The sequence below is a fragment of the Filicampus tigris genome, chromosome 19 (assembly GCF_054856515.1).
Source record: "Filicampus tigris isolate MCC_2025a chromosome 19, RoL_Ftig_1.0, whole genome shotgun sequence".
Taxonomy (NCBI): Eukaryota; Metazoa; Chordata; class Actinopteri; order Syngnathiformes; family Syngnathidae; genus Filicampus; species Filicampus tigris.
In genome coordinates this window covers 11,267,288-11,291,789 of record NC_141235.1, presented here as the reverse complement: position 1 = coordinate 11,291,789, position 24,502 = coordinate 11,267,288, and the positions used below count along the sequence as shown (strand labels likewise).

The window sequence follows — 24,502 nt, the reverse complement described above, 5'->3', positions numbered from 1 at the left end:
ATCAATGTTTAATTCTATAATCGATTAGAAAAGTTGATTAATCGAACAATCATTTCATGTCTATATATAAGTATACTTTTTCATAAAGTTGTTTTGAGAGACTTGCCTCCGGCAGGTAAACATGGGTGGGCGGCCGTGTGGAACTGCTAGCAGCACTGGCGGCGGCTTCAGCTGCTTTTGCCTCAGCTGGAAAGAAAAGACATCATTGGTGAAAGTGAATGGCACTCCACAGAGCTCAGTTCTGCCAAGACACTTACCGGCAGCCGAAGACGGGACTTCGGGGTCATGTGGGGGTTGCTGACCCAGAGCAGATGAATACGGAGGTGGAGCCATGTAGGCTGCGGCGTTATCGAATGCTGGAGGGTTGGGGTAGAAGCCGTCTGCATGGTGCAGGATATAGCAGATTAGAGGGACTCGTTCAGGGCGTTCTTTTTTTCTTTAAGAAGCTACCTGGAGGAGGCGCGTTGGAGTAGGCGTAACCTGGCGGTGGTCCGGCGGGATACGCCCCGTTAGAAGGGGGGGGCGGGTAAGCGTAGGCCCCGTTAGCCATAAAAGGGCATCCACCAAACCCCGGAGTTACCGGCTGACCTCTGGAAACTGAAGACATGATGTCTTTTATTCTGGCTTGTTTACAGAAACCAAAGCGTACATGCTATGGTTAGTATTTTTTTTTTTTTTATTTCTATTAGTAGCCCTGCTCGAATAAAGAGTTCCTGTCACATTTTGTGTCCTCACCCTGAGTGGCAACCTGCAGCATGTATTGTCCAAACTCGATGGCTCCGCCTGCTGCAAAGACCATCTTGAAGCTTGCGCTGCCCTCCCAGCCACCTAAACGCAAAGGACACCAACAGAGAATGAATACAATAAAATGACAACATTTTGCCAGTCACTACTAAAACTGACCTCCGGGCTCTGCACTGATGGTCCCCTTGATGTAATTTGCTCCCAGTACAGGTTGCTTGACCTCACAGCCTTTTATCAAATAGAAGGGCATCATAAAGGACCGGAGTGCATCTCGACCTTTCGCCACAAAGATCAGCTGAAATGGAAGTGAGAAAACATTTCCAGCAGTATGACGCCATTGAGGATGCGCAGTTTGCAAATTTGCTTACTTGCAAAGAAATGAACATTGGCCTATTTTTTATGGTTGAGTGATGATTGGACTCAACAGAATATCAGTCAAAAATGCGTAAACATAAACTACATAAAAGCTAAAAACACATTTTTAAGACGTTTTTGCAAGCATAATCCTATCATATATTTATCTTCTCGGGGCGGGGTAAGATGGGCTGTGAATGTCTGGCGTGAGATGTGGCAAACAGCAGCTACTGTGTCAGTGTGCTCATTGTGCTATATGTGAGGAGGAACATTGAACGTATGCATTTCATCTCACCCTGTATGGAGTCAGGTATATGCTGCCCTTCTTGCTCTTTCTGAAGGCCTCGGGTAGACCGTCCGTGTCGCCGAAGACCAGCTCCACATTGTCATGGTTCATCAAAACGCTGACATTCACACCCGTGGACACAGCGTTATTATTGAATCATTCTGACAGGGACAACTCATGCATATTGAGAAGCTTTTTGTCACGTTACAACTGAGTTAGAAATATAATACACAGGTTGGAATGATGAATTAGAAATGAGATGATTACATAATAAGGATTGTAGTGCAATTGTCAGGTGACCAAACACTGCACTTACTTTTGAGTTCTGCAAAAGGATTAGGCTTACTGTACATGCTATCTCCTCACAGATCATATTAATCTGATTCTAGGTCAGCTGTTAAGGAGCTGCTAGGTTCTAGAAGAATCTACATTGCCTTTAATTGTGTTGTGAAGCCTGCTATTATATTCTGACCCGTTCGAGTCACCATTAAGGGCGACCGACATACGTCCTCGTTGTGGCCTGTATCATTTCGTCACGAATTTGCTGTGAACTGTTCATTACAATTTACATGACAGCACACTGTTGAAACAACATGGTCAAATATGTTATTATGTTGACGTCGTGAGCTAGCCGACGCTGAAATGCGTCATTCCAAGTGTTGCCTTTGAAGGCGAGCTACGTGCGTAAAATGACACTTAAAGTCTCAATATCGTAATAATAACACGTTAGGATGTGTTTTGTTAGCGGTGTTAGCTTGCTAGCCCGTTATACACGCCGCCGCTACCTTTCACTGTTGTTGATAATGACTCCGCCGGACTCCGAATGGTTCTGGTTAAGAGTCATGTCGACGGGCCTCCGTACTTCCCGCCGGCAAAGCGATGATCGTGTGCGTTTCTCTGTCACAAGAGATTAAAAAATACAAGTCTGTCTACAACATTGGTACTCTTAAAACCTGAAAGAAAATCAGGACTTTGAAAGATGTTTACGCTGCTAACTTCAGTGCTGCACCTGCGCGTCAGTCACTCGAGGGAAACGCCCACATACTACGTCACAATGACGTCATCTCAACACTTGTTTCAAAAGCGCACATAAAAGAAATAAAAGTATACTTGGGTCTTTTCAGAATTTAACAACAAATTTCCGTCACTCACGTCTGGGAATCTTAAATATTCCACGCATAACATACAAAAATATGCACTTCTTGAGTAAATTGCACTGGTCAACTACAAATTTCAATCTGAGATAGATTGACACATAAAGCTATCTAAGCTTGTGTGTTTTTGACGCCGATTAAAAAAAACCGTCTACTTTTTTTCCCTATCACATCAGGTTTTTAAGGATATTTATATTTTATTTCTGCTTTTAAGTTTGATCAAACTGGGTGCAAATCAGTGTTTGTGCTTTTAGTTTAGCAAGATCTGTGAGTGTTTTTGCGATAGATCTGAATAATTTTAGAAATTGTGCTACAAGAATCATTGTTAGAGAGAGTTTAAGCATTCGGCAAAAAACAAACTATTAAGGATACAAGCACAATGTACAAATATTTTTGTCTGGGGAATTTCTGACACCTAGTGGTGACTATTGCATATAACAAAATCAGAATTATTTGACATTAAAATAATGTATTTTGTATTAAGTAATTGACAAAAAACGATATACTGTAAGTATGTCGATAATCAAAAAATATATATAAACTTTGCTTGGTTTTCTTTATTCATTTATTTTTATTTTTTATTTACAGTATTTTATTTTTTTTCTAAATTCATAATACTAAGTTTATTGAACAGGTCAATCCATGTCAATTATTTTGTCATATTTTGCCATTCAAAACATTTATTATGGGTTAACTGTGGTCAATGGTCGACTGGTTAGCACGTCCGCCTCACAGTTCAGAGGTCGTGGGTTCGTTCCCGGCTCCGGCCTCCCTGTGTGGAGCTTGCATGTTCTCCCCGTGCCTGTGTGGATTAACTCCGGAGAAATCGGAGTTCCCGGAGAAAATCCACGCAGGCGGGGGAAGAACATGCAAACTCCACACAGGGAGACACTGTTGCTCTGTCTATATAAAGCAAGCTGTGATTGGTCAGGGTTTTTTTTCACATTTTTTCAATTTTTAGTAAAATGCCCACCAAATAGCTGTCTAAACATTTTGTCTTTATCGTTAATAATTCGAGAGGCTCAAACTGGCGAGCCCCACAACTGGCTGGAACATTAACGAGGGAATTTCCACACAACGGTTGCTGTTGATGGGCAGAGGTCTCTCTGCAAGGCATTTTAACAACTGTCGTTTTGCATCGCAAAAGAGTGATGAGTGAAAAAATACATTTCTTAATTCAAGAATGAAAAGTGGATTTTTCTCTTCTTTTTTTTTTTTTAATCAAGGAATAAAAACAATCAATTTTGTTCATAAAATGCGGGACTTTTTTCTTGAAAAAAAATCCTCAATTTTCTAAAAAAAAAATAATTATATTTTCCTCAAAAAAATTCTTGAAAAACTCACATATGTGATGTCTTATCAGTGACAAACTTCATCTCACACATGCAAGCTTGTGTTGTCTCTTGTAGAGCATCCATCCTTTGCTCTGTCGCACGCACGCACTCACAGATGTTCACCGGGAGGTCAAGGCCCTGACGGAGCTCCTAGGCCAATTAAACTGCAGTACATTATATGTTGGATTTATGGCTAATCCCATTATAATTAACTCATTCACTGCCATACATTTTCATAATCCCAGAAAATGTGGAAAAAATATAAATAAATTCCTGGGATTGAATGGCTGGACTGTGAAAAGACAAGTAAATTCGTCAATGGCAGTGAATGAGTTAATTAGTCAAGATTCTTTTAATAAAGAGGTTTCTATAAATGCTTGATTATTTTATTTGTGTTCACACAAGTGGATCTTAAGAATATCAAATGTGCTCGGGTATGTTTTTAAGAGAATACTGGAGAGTTTTAAATGTAGGGTTAGGGTTATAGTCTAGTAGTGTTTCTCTAGCCACAGTCATCTGTGCTACCTCATTTTTGCAGGAAGTGATGACTTCCTGTGTGGCAGTTTTGTTAAAAACCCCTGCTCATGCCTTGTCGCTTTTGCATGGAGGGCACACTGGCAGCTCATCGGACACCAACATTATGTCAAGTCAAGGGACCACCAGCTCGGTGGATTTACTCAAAACACCTGAACAAGTAAGACTATAGTTGGTCAAAAATGCGTGATGCGTCAATGAATGGAGGCATAGTGAGGATCGCTTCTCATTTTTTAAGAAGCAATATGGTAGATTGAAATTTTCCAAGGCTTTTATTTCCCCGTTGTCATTCATCAACAATTAGAATCTATTTCAGTACTTAAATGCAACTGTGGAAAAATAATTACAAATGTACAAAGTATGTTCCGTGTAAAAATATTGTACAAAGTAAATTTAGCAATGTCAAAAACAAAAAAGGGTAAAAAGGGCAGGGTGTCCCCAAAAATTGGACAGCATTCGAAATATGAATATCTGAGTTACAAACTGAAAATAGTTCAATGAACATACATTTTGCGACTGATCTCAAAAAAATAAACTTAAACTTTATTTTAACATTGGACTTCATTAATTTGAGTCCAATGTGTACAAATGAACATAAGTTAATTTATTAAACCATGAAGCTGTGTCAACTTTTTGGGAACCAAAATGCATAAACAATCTCTAGTTAATACCCTAGTTAGTTAGAAAAATTTCAAAAGTCAAATGTAGACGCTTGCAATGGAGTGGCAAAGGCCAAAAGGCTATTTTGAACTCTGGTGCTGTGAATCACTATTATTTTAGGATGTGCGCTCGGATCAGATGATGCAGAACCTAACCTAAGCAGTCTATTTCAGTACAAAATAAATAAAATATAGGAATATGGGAAGCATGACTATGACATAAAAAGTCCACAAAAGAAGGCCCGACCGGAGCCTCGGACCTCAGAACTGTGATGCAGACATGCGAACCACTAGCTTACCATGCTGCACAGAAATAATACAGTATCTTCAATATTTTTTGGTTTTATCGAGCCAATTTCTACTTGAAAATGCTTCACATGGGACAGACCTCTCACAAAAATATGTCAACCATATACGAAAAGATTATGTGTTTAATGTGGCGATGCGCTCAGGAATACAAATAACACTCAGTTTAAATTAAGATATTTTAATGGGGCTTTTTTTGTGGGTGTAGTTTACAGTGCTGTACCGAGAGCTGAATCACACAAAAAAACGTTTTTTCTTTTCATTTTATGATTTTATTTATTTACAACTGGTTACCAGTCAATAGTATACCCCGCCTCTACCCCAAAGTCAGCTGAGTACAGCAAATGGATGGTAAGAGTGATCCATTCCTTTGAGTCACCAAATCTAGACTAGACCAGACGAGACCTGACTGACAGGCAAACGTAAATGGGATAACATCTCGCAAGTCTGTTTTCAGCGGTTTACTCCCTTATACATAACTGCTTGTTAATAAATTCGACATGACTCTCTTTCCACGCGCTGAATTTCGTTACCTCATTGTTGCCTCAGTTAAAGTTTCATAATCTGCAAAAAGAGGAAATTTGTAACGGATGCTATACTTATATGATTAAAAGTCAGTCTTGTCGAACGTCATATTTAAAGATGAGTACCACAATCAGAATATGTTAAGGCTGAAATGATCACTTCCTATATTTGAATAGGCCTTTTTCTGTTTTCCAGAACCTTGGCTTGTCAAGAATCAAGCAGGTAAACTGCGTTACAAAATACATCACATTTGTCGTAATGGCACTGTGCAATATCCATTCTGCCATCCCAGTGCTGCGTTTCAATATCGTTTCCTTGCTAGTATTCTCCGGGCCATGTGCGTAAACTGGGCCAGACAAGAAAGATCCGACACAGGAGGGTGAGCACACTCAAAGCAGCGAAACGGAACGTTCGAACATGTTCATTTTCTAAAGCCACAATTGCGGGATGAGGAGTGTCTCTGATATGCTTGTTTCCTTTTAGGATTTTGAAGATGAGGAAAACCCCGAAGAGAAAGCGCGTCGCCTCAAAGAGCTGGAGGTACAGCAAGTCGCCAGTAACATAACTGCACATTGTCATTATTGATACTAATAATAACAGCTTAAATTTGCTTGTACTTCAAGCTGAACCCTCTGTATAAGGAGTTGTTGTACACTATTGCACATAAGATGGGACTGTCGGCATCAACCGAGGCGTTCACAGACAGCCAGCTTCACCAGTATATCAAAGAGGTGATCGCCTCCGCGTCATACTTATTATTTCACAAATAAAAATACATTTCATACTTTCAGGTGAAGTTTGATGTAGTGTTGTCCTGAAATTTCACCTTAAAACCGAATATCCCTCACTTTTTGTGAGCGGTGTATGTTGCACCCGGAGATAAAAAAGATTTTAAAAGTTGAACTTTTTTACTAGGCCTTCACAATGACAGAATATGACCACAATTCTCTGATGGGGAAAGTACAAAACTTAGAGGTGAGAAAATCCCAAATATGTCAAAACACGCTTTTTGGGTTTTAATGCAATTATTTCTTTTTTTTGCTACCGTAAAAGGGAACTTTTTCATTTTTTAAACTGTTTGAAACTTACAGCCGCCTGTTTACTGCTTGATGGCCACTGTAAAGGAAGCCAAGGGAATCCTGGGAAAAGATATTAGTGGTGAGTTCACGCGGCATCTCATGTTTTCTTTTCTGTTTTTTTTTTTGTGGTGCACACATTATTAAGCAAAGGTCAAAGCAAGAGCAAACGTTTATCCATCAAATTTCTATCACAATAGTCCTCATTTGGGTCACGGGTGTAAACTAACAACCAGTTAACAACCTGAGGACAAGTCTTTAAAGTGAAAGTCAACCCTAAATTTTTCTTTACAATAATATGTTCACTAGTCCAAACACGGCATTGTGATTAATATTGCGTTTCTGGAATATGAGTTAAGCAGTAAAATTCACTTGGGTTTGTCCATCTCGAGGGGGCGGCCATTTTGCCACTTGCTGTCAACTATAAATGAAATCACAGTTCCTCAGGTAGCAACCAATCAGAGCTCACTTGTTTTCTGAAGCTGAGCCATGATTGGTCGCTATCTGAGCCCTGAGCAACTGTGATCATTTTCAGTCAACAGCAAGTGGCAAAATGGCCGTCCCCCTCAGATGGACAAAAACGAGTGGATTTTACTACTTAACTCATATTTCGCAAACACAATATTAATCAAAATGTCAGGTTTCAACTAGTGGGCCTGCATTGAACATATTCTCGGAAAGAAAATTTTGGGTTGACTTCGCTTTAATTAATTTAACCCAGGCTGCCATTAGAAGCAAATACAGACTCACTTTCTTCATTCGATTTTTCATTCTATGATAAATTGAAAAAAAAAAAAAAAAAAATTAACAAACCTTTTTGTCTGCAACTAATATAGTACTCACTGTAGGCTACTGTGTCACTAGTAATAAATTGTTCTTCTTATGTCTCAGTTTTCCAAAGGGTTAATTCATCTTTGCTATCAACATGCACAATGACTGAATTGTAAAAATACGCTTTTAGGACAGATCCATTAAAACACGAACGATTATGTCTTGTCGGCCAGGTTTAAGTGACCCATACTGTTTGCTGACCATACTGGAGGATGAAGAAGAGCGGCGCACGCGTCGTTCCAGAGACAAGGCCATTAAATATGTGGTCAAGGATGCCGGGTCTGATGATAAGATTTATCAGACCGACGTCAAGAATCAGACTCTCAACCCAATTTGGAACGAAACATTTATACTGTGAGATTTAAATGTATTTGTAACTCGGATCTGCTTGCTCTTGCGTAATTCTGTTTTTTTTATTCAGGGAGTTTGAAGACATCGTGGGTGCCAGCTTCCACCTTGAGATGTGGTACGAAAAGAAAAAAAAAAAATCCCTCGCTCCTGTTTGTTCACCTTACAAAGCTCATACTCGCATCACCGTTGTTACAGGGATAAAGATGAGGAGGTGTCATTCACTCAAAAACTCGAGGAGTTCACAACTAGTTTTTCTAGTTTAAGCAGGTAGCGTGCTCGCTTTGCTAATCACACCTGAACACTTCGATCAAGCAGGAAAAACTGTTGCCATTTGTCCTTTTTCAGAATTATTAAGGAGGTCAAAAAGGAGAAAGGGACCGATGACTTTTTGGGGAAAATTGTCATCAAATTACAGGTCATTCATGTGTTCCTACCCGTTTTTGCAACAACACCATCTTCTCACTTCAAAAATAATGTCGCATAACCTCATTTCAGGATCTCCACTGCACCGAGGACAACTGGTACATTCTGCAGCCAAGAACAGAAACGTACCCAGACCGAGGCCAATGTCACCTGAACCTCAAGTTTATCCATAAAGCGGTAACAATGCGTCTTGGTAACATTTGCGTACCCTTTTGGTTGTTGGAAATCACTACCTAGTCCATTAATTGGCTCATAATCACATAAATGTGAATGATATCCTATACAACCCATACACAACAATATTCGCATGCATGTATCATTATCATAAGTCTTAAAATATCATTTTGATTCAATTAAGTCGTGGTTCACTCCAGTACAATTCCCACTCAGTCCAAATGGTTATTTGTGTATCTATCTGTGTGTGCCCTGTGATTGACTGTCAACCCCCAATAATAAATTCGATTCAATTCAATTGGACCCTCTCGCCCCTAGGTAACTTTATTAATTACTGGCATTTCATACTGAGATGATTTTGAGTGACATTATGTATCATGTGACTGGCAGAGAGATGACACACTAAGCCCAGGTCGAAACGCTTACATCAACTACTGTGGAATCCTGCAACAGTTTGTTCTGTCTTACATTTCCAAGCAAAAGGTAAAGGCTTCTCTCAGTTCTCTTAACACATTCACTGCCAGACATTTTGAGATCCTCTTTTACCTAAACGTTTTTTTTTTTTAAATTGAAAAATATATAAATAAATTCCTGGGATTGAATGCCTGGACTGTGAAAAGGCAAATAAATACGTCAATGGCAGTGAATGAGTTAAAAAAAAAAATCTGTTATTGCAGTAAATGTGCAGGGGCATTTTGTTTCATTGCTTTTAGAGTTCCACTCCATGGAAAGGGGAATTGTGCGGTGAGGCACAGACTCTCCTGGAGCATTACGCTACACAGAACGAGCTCTCATCGTTTCTGCAAGACCTGGCGTAAGCAGCACAGAAGCAATATATTGTCATTATATTGTGGCTTGACATAAAAAGTCTTGGTTGGATCACCCGTGCACTAAAATGATGAAACGTGAATTTCAGGACAGGATGTTGTAATAAAATTTCAAGAAAAATCCCCAGCTTCTCCTGAGTTACTTTTATCATTTTCAACATTTGCTTACACTTTTGTGTCCCCATGACAGGAAATGGGTGGCTTATAGTAAACTGTACCAAAGCATAGACGTGGATTCATCTTTGCTGTTACAGCAGCTCACTTGTGTGGAGTACCACTGGCATCAACAGGAGCTGCCACACCAACAGGTAGGAAAACTGCTCAGTATGTACAATTATTATTGCTCAGGTTTTGAAATTCATTTGAAAATATCTCTTTCATTTAAATACAAAATTTAAAAAAAAAAGTGGATACAATTGTTGTATTATGTCACCAGAAACAAGAACTTGGTGACTCTCTTCATGGTTTCCTGCATTACGGACTCCAACTCGTGTCCAAATACAGAGACGTCTTCCCCCCAACGCTGACCGCCGCTCCGAAATTACACACATTGCTCCGGTACAAATCGCTGTGAGCTCTTTGCATAATCATAGACGCTGTACGTTCAATAAATGAAAGCGTGTCATTCCCAGGATCTTAGTTCAAATCTGCAAGACAAAGGCATTTCAGAAAATGAACCCGGCAGATTTTGAACTGCATGATGAGGTGGCTGATGCGGTACAGGTCTGTAACAATAACGATGACGTCATTTAACTCGTTCAAAAATTTGAAAAAAAATATATATAAATAGATTCCTAGCATTGAATGGCTGGACTGTGAAAACACAAATACGTCAATGGCAGTGAATGAGTTCATCCGTAGAAAAGCCTTATTATGATGTGAATTTTCTTCCCTGCGACAGACAGGTACACAGGAGTGGTTTACCAACAAAAAAGGTTTGCACCAGCCAATGACCAAGGTAAACACATCGCATTGTCTTTCCTAGTACAGTATTTCTTTAACATTTAATTTCATTTGACGTCACCATGCGTCTCTTACTGTATCAACCAAAACCATAATACTAATGTTTTCAAATACATATTTTAAGCATTGATCTTCATAGATTGTCTGTTTTTTGCACCCTCACGCAGGAGCTATCAGAGATCATTCGCGCCTTGTACAGGTTGATTGACGAAGTACGGGAGGACATAAAACTCAACAAGGATGTCTGGAATAAAACATTTGTTAGGCAAGTACAAATGATTTGGTTTATTTTGTGGAAATACGTACGTTTTGAAATAGTTGCTAGTTGATCACTGTTGAAATAAAAGCTGGTTCTTTGGTAATCATATAGTGCAGTGCAAGTGGACGTGTTCACTGCAGTTTACAAGAAGTTTGATTCTCTGGTAAGTGGGATTAATGCTTGTGCTTGACGGCATTTAAAGAGGAAGTTCAACTCTCAAAAAATGATTTGCAATATGTCCTATGTCCCTTCACTAGTCTAAATATGGCATTCTGATTGATATTGTGTTTGGAGAATATGAGTTAAGAAGCAAAATTCACCCGTTTTCAGTCATCTCAGGGGTCGGCCATTTTGTCACGTCTGTCGGCTGAAAATGACATTACAGTTGCTCAGGGATAAGGTAACGACCAATCACGGCTCAACTGTTTTCTGAAGCTGAGCCATGATTGGTTATCTGAATCGCTGAGCAACTGTGATGTCATTTTCAGTCGACAGAAGTGACAAAATGGCCGCCCCGTGAGATGACTAAAAATGGGAGGATTTATGACGCTTAACTCATATTCCACAAACGCGATATTAATTCGAAAGCCATGTTTCAACTAGTGGGCCTACATAGAATCTATTTTTGGAAAGACATTTTTGGGGTTGACTTCCATTTTAATGTTACCTCACTTTTTGTTCTCATTTCCGTAGCTTGCAACAGAAGTGAGAGAAACCTTATCTCAAATGGAGGGTCACATTGATCAAAGTCTAGCCAACAGCCTGTTTCCCGTTTACCTGAACCTGCAAGCCATCTGCAAAGACAAGGCCTTTTTGCAGACAAGGTCAGTCGGACTACGGATTTGCTATTGTCCGGGTCACTTCCTTCAATAAATGCTCATTTTTACCATCCATCAAGCCACCGTCAAAATAATCCACTCTGTGAAATATCCTCCCTCCGAAACGTTATACAATAAACTGTATTCTCATGCAAGTTAACGTTTCATCTCAGGGGTTTACTGAAGCTGACAAACGTTCATGTCAACTTCAGAGAGGCTCAGCCTTACTGGCTCAACGAGATGTTCAACACCACGATGGACAGAGTGGAGAGGGCCGTGAATGTCGACATGGTACTGCTCGTGTTTCCGCATTGCATGTGTTTTCTTTTCCACGTCACGATACCTTTTCAACGTGGCTTTCAGCTCCAGCCACTGCACTCAGGTGCAATGCCCATAAAACACAGCTCCTCAGCAGTGGACCTGGTTGCTTGTATCCAGCCTGTGTGCGACCTCTGGGAGAAGATGTCCTGGCCTGACCCCGAGGAGGCCTTCATGCTCATGGTCAAAATCACAGAGGTGGTGTATACGCTTTCAATTTCTGAATTCACATTGGTACAATGCCATAAAGATAATGAACATGCTGCACATGCTGTGATGTCATTTTCAGTCGACAGAGGTGACAAAATGGCCGCCCCCTGAGGTGGCTAAAAATGAGTGGATTTTGCTGCTTAACTCATATTCTACAAACGCAATCAAAAATGTCTGGTTTCAACTAGTGGGCCTGCATAGACCATATTCTTGAAAAAATATGTTTGGATTGACTTCCTGTTTAAGGGAGATCTGTTGTTGGGAATTTAAAACAATACGGAGGTGTTTTGAGAACATCAACATCAAAATATTTTAGAATTATCGCATACTCTAATCAACTAGTTTCTTGTTTTGCTGAAATGAGCCCATTTTGTGTGAACCAGCGCTCACCTCATGCACTGGTGGGCTAATGGCAAGTACTGATTTTTTTTTTTTTTTTTTTTACGTGGTCATAATTCATGCACAGAGATGTTACTTTCTAAAAGGCTGTTAGAATGTCGACTATTGTGTTTTTTTTCTATGTCTGCAGGATGTTTGCAAGATCGTGATGACCTACTGTCAAAGTCTGAAAGCAAGAGTCAGGATGCTCTCAGAGAACTTAGACCACGGGAGCGCCATTAACATGGTGGGGGCGGGGCGGGGGGGGGTGGGGGTGTCTTGCTTCCAGAAAAAATAATATCATGTACTCCACATACAAATGAAATCTCAAATCTCGTTCTTTCTTCACTAGCTGTGTGTTGTGGTGAACGACCTGGAATACCTGCATTCCGTCCTGGCACAGCTTCCCACCAAGCTGAACTGGGCGGCGCTTCGGGAGCGCATACAACACGCCATCGGGGAAAGTCAGTTCCACAACACGCTGCTGGCGCAAGTGCAGCAAGCTCAGGGCGTCCTCCGCCGAGAGATCCGCTCCGCTTTGGACACGCTTAGCAAAAGGGTGTGCGCTACTCCCAACAGCACTCTGTAGTTTTCTGAGGGGCCAACATATTTTCTTCTGTCATTTCAGTTGAACACAGACATTGAGACTCATGTCAGAAGCATGTCAATCAGAAAGCTCAATCCCTCCAAATCCACAGAAGATGTAAGTACAGTACTTTGTTGACCGCAAATATTACGCCCTGTTATCTGAACCTCGTCTAATTTAGGCCGCGACCCCTCTCATGCGCTATCTGGAACAAGAGCTGCATTACATGAATGAAAACTTGGTTCAAGAGAACTTCAACAGGTGATGAAGATCCCCCGTGAGAATGTTGTTAGTCAATCGAACTCGACGCAAATTCATCTCTCGCGTGCAGTCTCCTCACTCCTTTGTGGAACAACTCAGTGAAAATCCTCCACCAGATGGCCGCTGAGCATTCGCAGCAAGAGGGGCTCATGGTGTTCTGTCACAGGCTGCTGTACACACTGCAGGTCGGGGGCGTATTCAAACAACGCGCACAGCGCAACGGGACTTTCTCCTCAAACTGTGATGTTTATTTCAGTGCCTGGAAGAGTGCTTCCACGGCGAGGGTAATGGCCTTCCGTTGAAAATACTCCACTCTGATGAATACAAGGTGAGGAAAAAATACTGTGTGATGAACTCACAGTTCAGACTAAAATATTACTTCTTATGGTCGCAGAATCTCAAGGCCTACCTGACTCATCACTCTCTGAGCAGTCGCCAGCTTGTGGACAAATTCCTCGAAGGGAAAACATGGGAGCAGGTGAGATGCCTTCACGTTTGTTGAAAGCGATATCGTGCACGTGCGTGCGTTCAAATTATTTCTCATCTTTTTCTTGGACGCCATAGAGAGTGATTGCCGGTGAAAAATACGGCGCGGTCACACTTCTCACTTCGTACAGGAGATCAGACCAAAGACTCAGAGTTGAGGTGTTGAACGCAGTCAACCTTCTACCAATGGACTCCAACGGTGAAACCGAACACAAAAGTCACAATGCACATGCAAAAGTCTAGGCCATCATTAATTTGTTGTTTTAGAAATAACCATACAGTAGGGTGTGGAATCTCATTTTCTCTTTAGAAAACATGTGCCTAAGGGCCAAATATTGAATATGACCTAGCCTTACATACATTTACCACACATTCATATTTTCTCAATTAGTGGCCTACATTGTTTTAGCTAATGCAAATGCCGCATGCGCGCATCCATTAAAACTTAGTGCAGCTCTGCTTTGGCTTTGACATGTTTCATACAATGTAAGTCATTTGAAAGTGGCGTTGGATTTTCATTCAGCTTTCTAAAAATGAATACAATAATATACATTGACAACAACTGAATACATTTACAAACCAAAAATGTAAAGGCATTTAAAAGCAAAGTAAATAAATCTAAGGAAGCGTTCTAAAGTTACTGACAGTGACATTGATTTTAATGCTTAAAATACCTTAATCAAAGTTTGGGGCTGATATCAATTCTGTTGGCAGCTTATTCCTTCCGAATGCAGCATAAGAGCGAAACGCAGCTTCATGTTTGTGTTGAAACCTTGTGCTCCACACATACAGTATAATACATATCCTGTACTGTATGTGTAATAAAATTCATTTGTAGACATAAAGCCCCCCATAAAGATATTTCTGCTATGTATTTGTAGCACAGTATAGAAATTAAAATATATTTTTAAAGGAATTACATTTAATGTGAACGACTGAAGATGTCCTTTTATTTACAATGGAAAAAGCCCATTTAAAGAAGAAAAGTGGTCTTTGATCTTAGTCTCCTATTGCAGTGTTTTTCAAACTTTTTTGACTCAAGGCACATTTATTTCATTGAAAAAATCCCGCGGCACGCCACCAGCTCAAATAGTGAAAAAAAAGCTCATTTTAACAATATAAGTGTTATATTGTTTATATAAGCATCATAATAACATTGAAGAATGACGTTATATTATAACGTCTTGAAGAGGAATTAAATAAACACAAAGAAAAAAGTATTTCATAATGTTTCATATTGATACTTAGTGTGAAACACGGGCCTGTTTGGATAAACATGCGTCATTAATTCGTTTGTTTTTCAACAAAGACAATTAGCTACCTGCTGCTGCTACCTGCTGGTATGGAAGAGTACTACAATGTAGCAAAGACATGATTACGCTGCCAGGCGCTAGACCGCACAGGCACACAAATTAGAAAATATCTCACGGCACACACCAGTGTGCCTGCAGTGCGTGCCGCGGTACACGTGATATATTGTCAGGTGTGCCGTGGGAAATTATCTTATTTGTGTGCCTGTGTTTTGTGGCACACAGTTTGAAAAACACTGTCCTACTGACATGAGGCATTTGTCTTATGTATCTCATGCCTTCCCCAGGTTTAAGTGATCCGTACGTGCAGTTGTGTCTGGAGCCTTTCCACACCTTCCCTCTTGTCGAACCTTGCTGCACCCAGATAAAAAACTGCGACCTTAATCCTCTGTTCGATGAGGCCTTTGAGTTGTAAGCTCTTACGTCTTCTTTGCTCAAATTCTTTTCACTAGCTCTCATACACGTTCTTGAACTCACCACTTTTCTCCATCACATGACAGCCTGGTTGGACTGGATCAGTGCCAGGCTCCCGGGGCATGCCTGGTAGTGACGGTTCTGGATCATGACACCTTGACATCAGACGACTTTGAAGGTGAAGCCTTCCTGTCCCTCAAAGACATACCTGGAGTAGCAAGAGGGCCAGATAAAGACGGACCAGGCTTTCATTCCGATGCCCTCCCTGCCCAAATACGTCTCCCTCTGATGCATCCCAAACCTGGTTTGTGTGACTATTTAAATTAAAATATATAATTTGATTCTGGTCCACCGTCCTACCAGATTTATATAGAAATATCCTCCCACTATTTGCCTATTGGATGCCCCCTAGTGGCCAAAGTACCCCCATTTTACCTTCAGTTATCAGGCTCGAGTCAGTAGTATCAGCTCCAAACCGTGGTAAGGAGCGAATTGACTGCAGTCAGCGTGGTGGTCAAAGACAACGAGGCGTCAAGACGCTTAGCAATCGGGGTTCTACTTATTTTCTGATATCCTCTCCATCTCACTCTCGCTCACACCTTCCCTTCTTTTCCGGGTTTGCTCCGGCCACTCCAGCACACGTCACACGCAACATAGTAGCCTCAGGCTATGCCTGTAACACTAAGCAGCAGCTTAACTCAATAACTTTACATTTTTGCGCGCTTGCTTTCGGTTGGGTTGAAATTGACAATTTTAAATTACTTATTAGCCGTGGCAAATGCATGACACTTTTACAACCACTTCGACCATCCACGGCAATCACGGCCTGTGGTGTTTGCCCTTACCTTCCCATTTTTGCACAGGGTAATTTTCTTTTAGGCCACTATCAGTCTCACGCTGGCTTGATCATTAATTTGCCAGCTGAGCCGCAATAATGCTAAATTACTTATGGTCATGAGGGCCCCCCAAAAGTCTTCCATTAAAACATATTTATTTTAAATTGCTGTGGCAACTAAAGTTAGAACAATAGGCAAAACAAAATAAATAAATAAATAAATAACCTTTGGGGAATTTAACTTAACGTACCGGTAGTATGCTGGCAGCCTCATTAGTTGGGGCACTAGTTGCTATCTACATTCACAACTACTACTACTTTCCTGATTCATAACACTTTCACTACGAGTGTGTATCTGTGTGTGTGTGTGTGTGTGTGTGTGTGTGCGTGTGCGTTACCAGAAAACAACATCCTTAAATTACTGGAGTCCAGAAAAGGCGAGCGAGAAATACAAGCGTTTGTGAAGAAAAGAAGACAGAGAGAGAAGCAGTCGAAGGAGCGAAATCAGCCATGACACATACACACTTTTTTTTCATCCAAAAATATACAATTTTCTTTAATGAACTAAATCCATTCATATTGAAACACTGGTATAAGATGACAGTTCACTTCCTGATGCTTGTTCTAATCAGTGCAATAAAGTCAATGTCAATATACAGAAAATGTTAGACTACAATGAAATGTCAATAATGACATGCTGACTCAGGAAAATATAGTAGGTAAGAATGAACAAAAAATGTGACTAATTGAGACAAAGTGAAGAGTTATGAAATTTTTAAAAACAAAGTAATTTGAAAGACTACATAAGTCGACTGAGTATATTTAGCTTGATTGTGTTCATATGCATTCCTCTTTGAGAAACCTGAGTGCTTTAACAGAGGCTGCCTGTTGTAAAGTTCATTCATTTTTTTTGTTAAATAATTTCCTATTAGCATGTTTTATTTATTATTGTATTTTTTTTTTTTTTTTTACTAGAAAATAACTACAAAAACAACAAATTCAATATATAACCTACACCTGCACTAAGTCATTTTGGCCCCCTTTGGCTGTAGCTATATACTGTACAATTTATATGGATGAGACAAAATATTCCCTTTAGGGTTTACACTCACATTACTTTACTAAGATTTGGTTAACATATAAAAATGTACTTCTTTGCTTGGTCATCCATACATTTAGACAGTTTGACATGATTTGGACAGAAATGTAAAAAATTTATAAAAGTCTATGTCATCCATAAGTTAGCATTTATGAAATTTGTTAGCAATTACAAAAAATAAATGCAAATACTTCACTTTTTTGTTGCTGAAATACCATGACAATGCATTTTTAAATCCCCACCGACAACTCTGATGATTGACAGCACTGCAGAAAGTCACTTGATTAGGTACACTTGTATAGTACAATGTAATCCAGCTGTGTTATTTTATATACTAAATTATATGCGTGATGCTCAGCAGTTCTGCTCTCTAGCAACTTCAATCTTCACAATAAACCTCTCTCTCAGTGACAATCAAGTAAGCACTGTTTTCTATTTGGGCCATGCCTGTTGTTGGCATGATATGTATGTGTCACCTAAAGTGGTGTTAATCATCACACATCAAGACTACAGTATGTGTAAAGAACAGTGTTGCTGGTCATGAGCAATCATATTAAAATATGCTGATGTTCTCATTGGTAATACGGGAAATATGATTCTCTTAATTACCCACACTGACGGCTAATTAACGAGTACAGTGAACCCTTGCATTTGAGATTTGGGAACCGGTCCTCCATTATTCACTGAAAAACTCATATTTGCTGTTTTTGTGCTCTGGGCACAACCATGTCTAATATAGCAATATTGCTTTGGTGTCATCTTGGTGCCAAGGAAGTATGTTGACATGAAGGGAGAAGCTTCATTTTTGTCAGGCCATAGCCTCGTCCAATGGAAAAAAGTGCTTTATCGCCATCTGGTGGCATCTATAGGCAATTACAAACTTTTTTGGGTGGACGTCACAACGCTTGGATTTTTGCTATTTGCGACAGCTCGGGCGTTCACTGTACCGCATAAAATCATCTGTGCTTGCGTTGCTATAAAAAGTTTTTTAAAAAATAGAACCTCGACAAAGACTGGAATGGTGTCAAAGATCCATGGCTGGTGGTCGTGGAATCAGGACTGGCTGATGTGGAATCTCCGGTGCGTATGTGTATGGTGGACTAGTCCAAAGGGTCAAGAGAGCTGCTGTTGCTTCTGCTGCTCCAGTGTTTGTTCAGGACAGAGAGGGCATTCTATGGACGTGGAGCAGTTCTCGCAATGTAGTCCATGGCCGCAGGGCAGGGAGACAGAACCCAGCTCTCCACACGACACACAACACTGCCTCTGCTTCTTGTACACCACCTTGGGACAAGACACAGACAGACTTCTTTGGGAATATGACATACATTCCAAAAAGACACCACATGATCCTGACCGTTATTTAGAAACAAAGTCAAACCAAAAATGCACAAACCAGGCTGTTGGGTGTGTAAAAGGTGAGTTATCTATTACCTGTTCCACGGTGTGTAAGCAGCTACAGAGTTGTGCCTGCAGACTGAGGATGGATTCCAAGGGAAGTCTGTGTAGCATCTGGAGCTGGTGTAATGACAGATGGGGGTTGTCTCCGCTCCTCAGGGTCTCCAGCGCCTCCTCCAGGAGAGAAGATTGTCTCCGCGCCTCCTCCTCAGCCTTCCTGCTTCTCTCGGCCTCCATGGCCAACCGCCCCGCGTGGGCACGTGACTCCTCAGCGTCTGCTTTCAGCGTGGCCCACGACTGCGGGACAGTGGAGGCCAAAGGTAGAATATTTCAAATAAATGAAAATGACATTAATCCATTCCTGCCTCCAAAAAAAAAAAAAAAAAAAATGTTACAGTGTGTTTTTTTAATAAGGGAAATGGAACTCCATAATATTGTACTCATATCAAAATAGAGTAATAATGAAACAGTTGTTCATTGGGATTTAACGCGTCAATTCAATTCATTACGTGGCCACAGGGGGGCAGTATACGGTAATAGAATCTTACGGACACAAATTAGTCACCACTACACATAGGGACTCAGTAAGCGGCAATAGTGTTAGTCATTCCTCGCAGAGGATAAAGAATACCCGTGAGTATTGTCAAATTGGATGTCTACATGTGTTGCTCTACTGGTTGCGTTCAAATAGTCATGGCTAAATGATTTCTAACATTCCACCTATCGAAGCTAGATTTTGACTTCGATACATGACCAGGATATGATACCTCGATACCGATACGATAATACGGCAAAAACTTTCAAATAAGCACAGCAGTGAAATAATAGCTGACAACTAAACAACCTCAAATTCTTATTTGTATTAATTAAGAAAATTCTAAGCACCCAATTTATAATACTTTTGATCAATACACTTTGAATATTTTAAAGACTGTAGAACAACTGAACACAAAGCATTAGAAGGACACCAAATTCATTGTAGACCTTCACCAAGGCTTAAGTAGCTAAAAAAAAAAAAATTGTGTTACAGCAGGGAGAGATGGAAAACCTGCAGGTCAGGTGCCCTCGAGGACCGGAGTTGGTGACCCCTGAATCCTAAACAATGCTTCACAATAACAAGAAGTAAACGATAACAAATTGAGCCTTAGAAGCCTTGTGACTACCTGAGCTGTGTGTCTCCAGCTGTGTCCCCACTGCTTCAGTGCCCTGTGAGCCTCCTCAAGCTCCTGTTTGAGCCTGGACGTCTCCGCACAGGAGCCCGAGGGCATCAGGGCTGGGGGTGTGCCGGGGGAGCCCTGTCCTGAGGGGAAGTGCTCCCAGATGTTACTGCTCATACCATTAAGACCTACAAAACACAGATGAAATGCAGGAGTGTACATCACATGGCACTCTGTCATGTGAGGTGGGAGCGGTGGGGTGGGGGGGGGGGGGGTTGTGTTGATATTCCACAAACCTAAGGAGCTATGGGATGGGCCCAGGAAGGGGCTCTCTTGTTGGCCATGTTGGGACAGCTGAGTGGAGAAGAATGGGGAGGCGCGAGGTCTGATTGGGGGGGACGGTGAGGGAGAGCTAAAAGGAGCAGGTGTGCTAAAGGATCCTGGGATGTTGACTGGGGCAGAGCTCTGAAGCCTGTTACCTCCTATAAAAGCAAACAGAAAGGAGATGATATTGCGTACAAGCACGCATGCTGCTTTTCAACAGTATTTCTTTTGGAGATGTTACACAATTACCGAGCCTCGCTCCCACTCGCGGCAGACTTGAACTACTCTCCATGCCTCTCTCCAACGCCGAAGTGGCAAAATCATTCAGGTCAAGATCATCCAGCGCCGACTCTGCAACGAAGACAGCATCAGAGCAGCCCAGCGATGATTTAAAGGCTTCAACCGCACACAGATGCCAAAAAACATCGGTTCATCTTGACCTTACCGACTACAGACTCCACCGTCTCACTGGTGGGGTAGAAGGGCAAGGCGTTGGCATTCATGCCTGATGCGACGCTGGTCCCCGGGGGTCCGAGGGGTGCGGGGCTGGGCGGGGTCGCGGCCAGACTGGAGGGGATGCTGGATGATAGACTTAAGGGGCTGCCTACTGGCAGAAACACCAGCAGATCCTGAAGGAGATAAAATGGCTATGTTGACATGGACACATTTATTCAGATTAAAAGCCTAATTGGAACAAAAATGGAAACATTCAGAATTTTTGACCCGATCAAGACCATTCCGATTAGGATATCATTCCGAAAGAGAGGGGTGTTTTTTGTCGATTAATAAATCTGATCGGTGTGGATGAAAACACTTATTCTAAAATTTCGGAACAAACCATCTTTACCGCGCATGTCGATGATGTCAGTATACGCATTTCTGTTATTCCCAGAAGCTAGTACAAGCAGAGCGAGCAAATGATATGGCGGGCGCAAGACTGAACCGGTACACAATGTGTTTTATGACACGCAAGTCGCTACAGCTTCTTCTTCTACTACTATTTCCGGTACATTTGGTCAATCTGCGCATGTCGAAATAATTTGTTCCGATCAAAAGTGTGATGCATGAACACGCAAATCCTAATCGGGTGAAACATTTTAGTGTCCATGAAAACACTGCATCTGATCAGAATGTTAATCCGAACTCAAATTTTGTACATGTAAACGTAGCTAATGTCAGATTTGGAAAAAAGGAAAATATGTGGACTAATGTTACAAAAGCATTTTTATCTTTTCTTTACAAAATGCATCAACCCTTAAATGGGGCACATAGAAAATGTGTTTTCGGTGTTGGTTTTATGAGAGTAATTTGTTCCCTGACCGTGCATGTAACTAATGGATTGATGGATGAATGCTTCCCGTGGAATAAACTGTTTAAAATATAAACATTGCAAGTCAAGCAACGTCACACAATGGCTTGTGGGAAGCCTTTGGGGTTCAACTGTGTGCCTCCTATCATAAAGACAGATGGCGGAAATTCTACCTGTTTACTGCTTTGTGCTGATGCCACATCTCTGCTGCGCTGCTCTAAAGCAAAACTCCTTTGTTTAGCCTAGCAACACAACAAAAATATGCCATCGTCAAACTCATGCGCACCCTAACACCCACTCTGCCCCCTTTTCATTCATCTCACCTGATCCTCCCTCTCAAATCCAGGCGCCCTGCCGTAACTTCCCTCTCCCACCCAAGGAGACGAAGGCTCAGCTGACGCCCTCATGTCCTCACACAGATTTAGCACACTACCCAGCAGGCCTTGCTCAGCAACATGCGACCCGGTAGGGGGCGAGAAAGGGTCAGCGACATGACCAAGCCCATGTCCTCTTGAGTCAAGCTCCTCTGCAGAGCCAGGGTCTGGGGGATGGAAAGGTGGGGGAGATCTGGGGGAGGAGAATGACTCCTCGAAGACAAATGCTTCTGGAGTGTATTTCAAATATGAAATTCGATGAGAATATTTTTACAACCGGTTTGTGATGTGTTGTGGTGACTTACTTTCAACATGAGCAAAAGCACAAAAGGGTCCTCTTGGACAACTGCCACACTGCTGCATGTCATTACATTTGGTGGATTTATAAATCTGTGGAAATGTTCAACATCACTTTTAAAAGTTTTTTTTTTTTTTTTTTTGCTATTGTAAGCTCTGGTTTGGAGACGGACCTCAGGATGGAACTGTTGCTCTGTTCTCGTATGGCAATACTGGCATCCCTCCGCACACTCACATTTGCTCGGATCACCCCACTCCTCGCTCAGCTTCACAGCCGGACAAGGCAAAGCTCTGTGGGCGTGACAACAAGTGCCGTCATTTTCAAGCGGCTGGAAAAAGTCATCGTTTGACATTGAATTAGAGCGCACCTGTATTTGTGCTTATGTGGGCTGCGCCGCCTGTCTTTGCTGTTATGGTAATACGGACAGGCGTAACCTTGACGACACAAGCGAGGTGGCTTCTTGCACAGTTCTGTCTTGTAGTGGCACAACACATAGTTTTTATCTGAGGAGACAAAAAAATGATACAATGAGACTGGCACACACATAAATAAAGTATCTATATTCCCTGTTTGGTTGTCGAAAAAAATCCATCCACACATTGCCGAAAAATGCCCCAAAATGCTGGTTGCAGCAATGTGACATTGCTGTGAGATATACCTTGCCAGCGTGGTTCCTCACTCAGAATTTTTTCTATGAGGGCCGTACTCGCCGCCTGGCCTGACTGTCCATCTCCTCCAGCTCCTTCCGAGGGTCCCGTGCCACCTTGACACTCAATGACCTGCACTTCCCTGTGAAAAGACGCAATGTAAACCGCAATATCTTACTAAGACAATTATTTAACCTTGGAGGTAATTTTCCATACCTCACATCATACACAGGGCTGCGCAAGTCATGTGACCCGTGCGCAAAGGCACAATGGCAGCCGTTCTTGCTGCAGTGGCCTTTTGTATCCGTTTCGTGAATGCAAGACCCCGTCTTATAGTAGCGGAGGTGATACCTTCGTTCCGTGTCCCCAGCTGTCCTATGTAGAAATGCACACCTGGAGGGCACAAAAATATTCTGTTTACGCGACAAAAATGTTTATATTTTTTAATTCAAAAGAAAAGCTGGAATAGTATGGGTCTCACTACCACCAGTCTGCTTGGCATTCTGCATTGTTTATGATGTTGCATAAAGGTTGAACAAAACAATCAAGTTCCAATAATAATAATGTCACCTTCAACCAAACTGTTATGCGTTGAATCTGTATTTTTTTTATTTTGTCTAATCAGAGATTATCAGACAAATTGTGCGTGCTTTCTTCTTACTCATCTCCATCAGGACAGGTTCCAGTCCCCTCGTCATATTTGGTACAGTAAACATCTGGACTGTAGTTGAATGTCCCGTCCCGTTTTCGCATGGGCCTGCGGCGCCGCTGGTTCAAGAAGTGCCAGTGAAAACAGGAAAAGGGCCGGTGTTGAGTACATTTATGTTGTACAAACAGGGGACACTGCTCCGTTCTGAACTCCTTTAGATATCTGAAAAAAGAACATCAAACAAGACAAAAATTCATGGTTATAAAGCGATGGTTCGTTACTTAACAATACAGATTTCCCCCCTCTACTCCCTACCTGTGTCGCCTTTCTGCATTCTCTGTAGCCTAAATCATTACAATTTCATGTTGCATTAAAGTCTAATCAATCATTAATTAGTCGCGTTTTATAATAATCTGCAGACCTAGCTCATAGTCAAAAGAGTTCCGTATTTAGGAAGCAACTTCCAAATTTACACAACCGATTGTTTGGTTTTCGAACTCGATTGCACGTGAGTTTGTATACATTTAGCTAGCTTGTCGGCTAATAGGCTAACATTACGTACGTGTAGTGTTGAGGTTTTTCAGGCTGAACGTTCAACACGGTTGCGGGAGATGTCGAGCCCCCAGCGGACGAAGACGACGAGGACGACGAATGACCCCCGGTAGTCGTCCCCGCTGAAGATAACGGGGACAGCGGGTGCGGTTTAGACATGTTAAGCCTCGGAAAAGTCCCAACAACGAGCTTGTTTTTAGCAGAAGAGGCTAGCTCGTCAAGTTAGCGTAGAAATCCGCATTCTACAACGATGTGAGTTTGCGCGAGAATGGAGGAAGTAGT

At 41.5% G+C, this 24,502-nt stretch overlaps 3 protein-coding genes across 6 annotated transcripts in view; 1 reads left to right on the top strand and 2 right to left on the bottom strand.

Moving 5' to 3' along the window:
- Positions 1-16,203, bottom strand: part of wbp2 (WW domain binding protein 2) — an 18,367-nt gene extending 2,164 nt beyond the window's left edge. Inside the window, exons 1-10 of one of the 3 annotated variants that reach the window (XM_086016153.1) lie at positions 16,017-16,203; positions 15,645-15,789; positions 12,907-13,117; positions 2,170-2,281; positions 1,394-1,502; positions 904-1,039; positions 736-828; positions 451-597; positions 258-380; positions 107-186 (exon numbers count right to left, since the gene is read on the bottom strand). In XM_086016153.1, the coding sequence (XP_085872279.1) occupies positions 107-186; positions 258-380; positions 451-597; positions 736-828; positions 904-1,039; positions 1,394-1,502; positions 2,170-2,228 (747 nt within the window). In that variant the 5' untranslated portion in view covers positions 2,229-2,281; positions 12,907-13,117; positions 15,645-15,789; positions 16,017-16,203. Of the gene's footprint in view, positions 1-106; positions 187-257; positions 381-450; positions 598-735; positions 829-903; positions 1,040-1,393; positions 1,503-2,169; positions 2,282-2,371; positions 2,439-12,906; positions 13,118-15,644; positions 15,790-16,016 lie in introns of those variants that run through there. The other 2 variants (XM_086016154.1, XM_086016155.1) reach the window with 2 other exon arrangements.
- On the top strand, positions 4,482-17,929 carry unc13d (unc-13 homolog D (C. elegans)). The gene is made up of 34 exons (XM_086016138.1): positions 4,482-4,566; positions 6,092-6,118; positions 6,219-6,275; positions 6,380-6,436; positions 6,520-6,627; positions 6,812-6,871; positions 6,988-7,054; positions 7,977-8,157; positions 8,225-8,269; positions 8,350-8,421; positions 8,500-8,569; positions 8,650-8,754; positions 9,142-9,234; positions 9,465-9,565; positions 9,769-9,886; positions 10,015-10,136; positions 10,211-10,301; positions 10,480-10,536; positions 10,709-10,806; positions 10,912-10,963; positions 11,494-11,624; positions 11,792-11,909; positions 11,982-12,134; positions 12,676-12,771; positions 12,877-13,083; positions 13,153-13,227; positions 13,292-13,371; positions 13,442-13,556; positions 13,628-13,699; positions 13,766-13,849; positions 13,936-14,056; positions 15,455-15,578; positions 15,668-15,885; positions 16,818-17,929. Exons 1-34 carry the CDS (start codon positions 4,513-4,515, stop codon positions 16,928-16,930), a joined length of 3,342 nt encoding a protein of 1,113 aa, XP_085872264.1. The 5' UTR covers positions 4,482-4,512; the 3' UTR covers positions 16,931-17,929.
- unk (unk zinc finger) lies at positions 17,511-24,502 on the bottom strand. Of its 2 annotated transcripts, none has more exons than XM_086016140.1 (15): positions 24,231-24,502; positions 23,681-23,890; positions 23,236-23,412; positions 23,031-23,161; positions 22,740-22,875; positions 22,545-22,662; positions 22,380-22,464; positions 22,024-22,301; positions 21,874-21,942; positions 20,837-21,020; positions 20,641-20,742; positions 20,364-20,549; positions 20,074-20,255; positions 18,947-19,207; positions 17,511-18,796 (listed from the first exon to the last, which is right to left on the bottom strand). In XM_086016140.1, exons 1-15 carry the CDS (start codon positions 24,377-24,379, stop codon positions 18,629-18,631), a joined length of 2,436 nt encoding a protein of 811 aa, XP_085872266.1. In that variant the 5' UTR covers positions 24,380-24,502; the 3' UTR covers positions 17,511-18,628. The 2 variants fall into 2 exon arrangements, with proteins under 2 accessions (XP_085872266.1, XP_085872265.1); XM_086016139.1 differs by having other exon boundaries at positions 22,024-22,304; positions 24,231-24,501.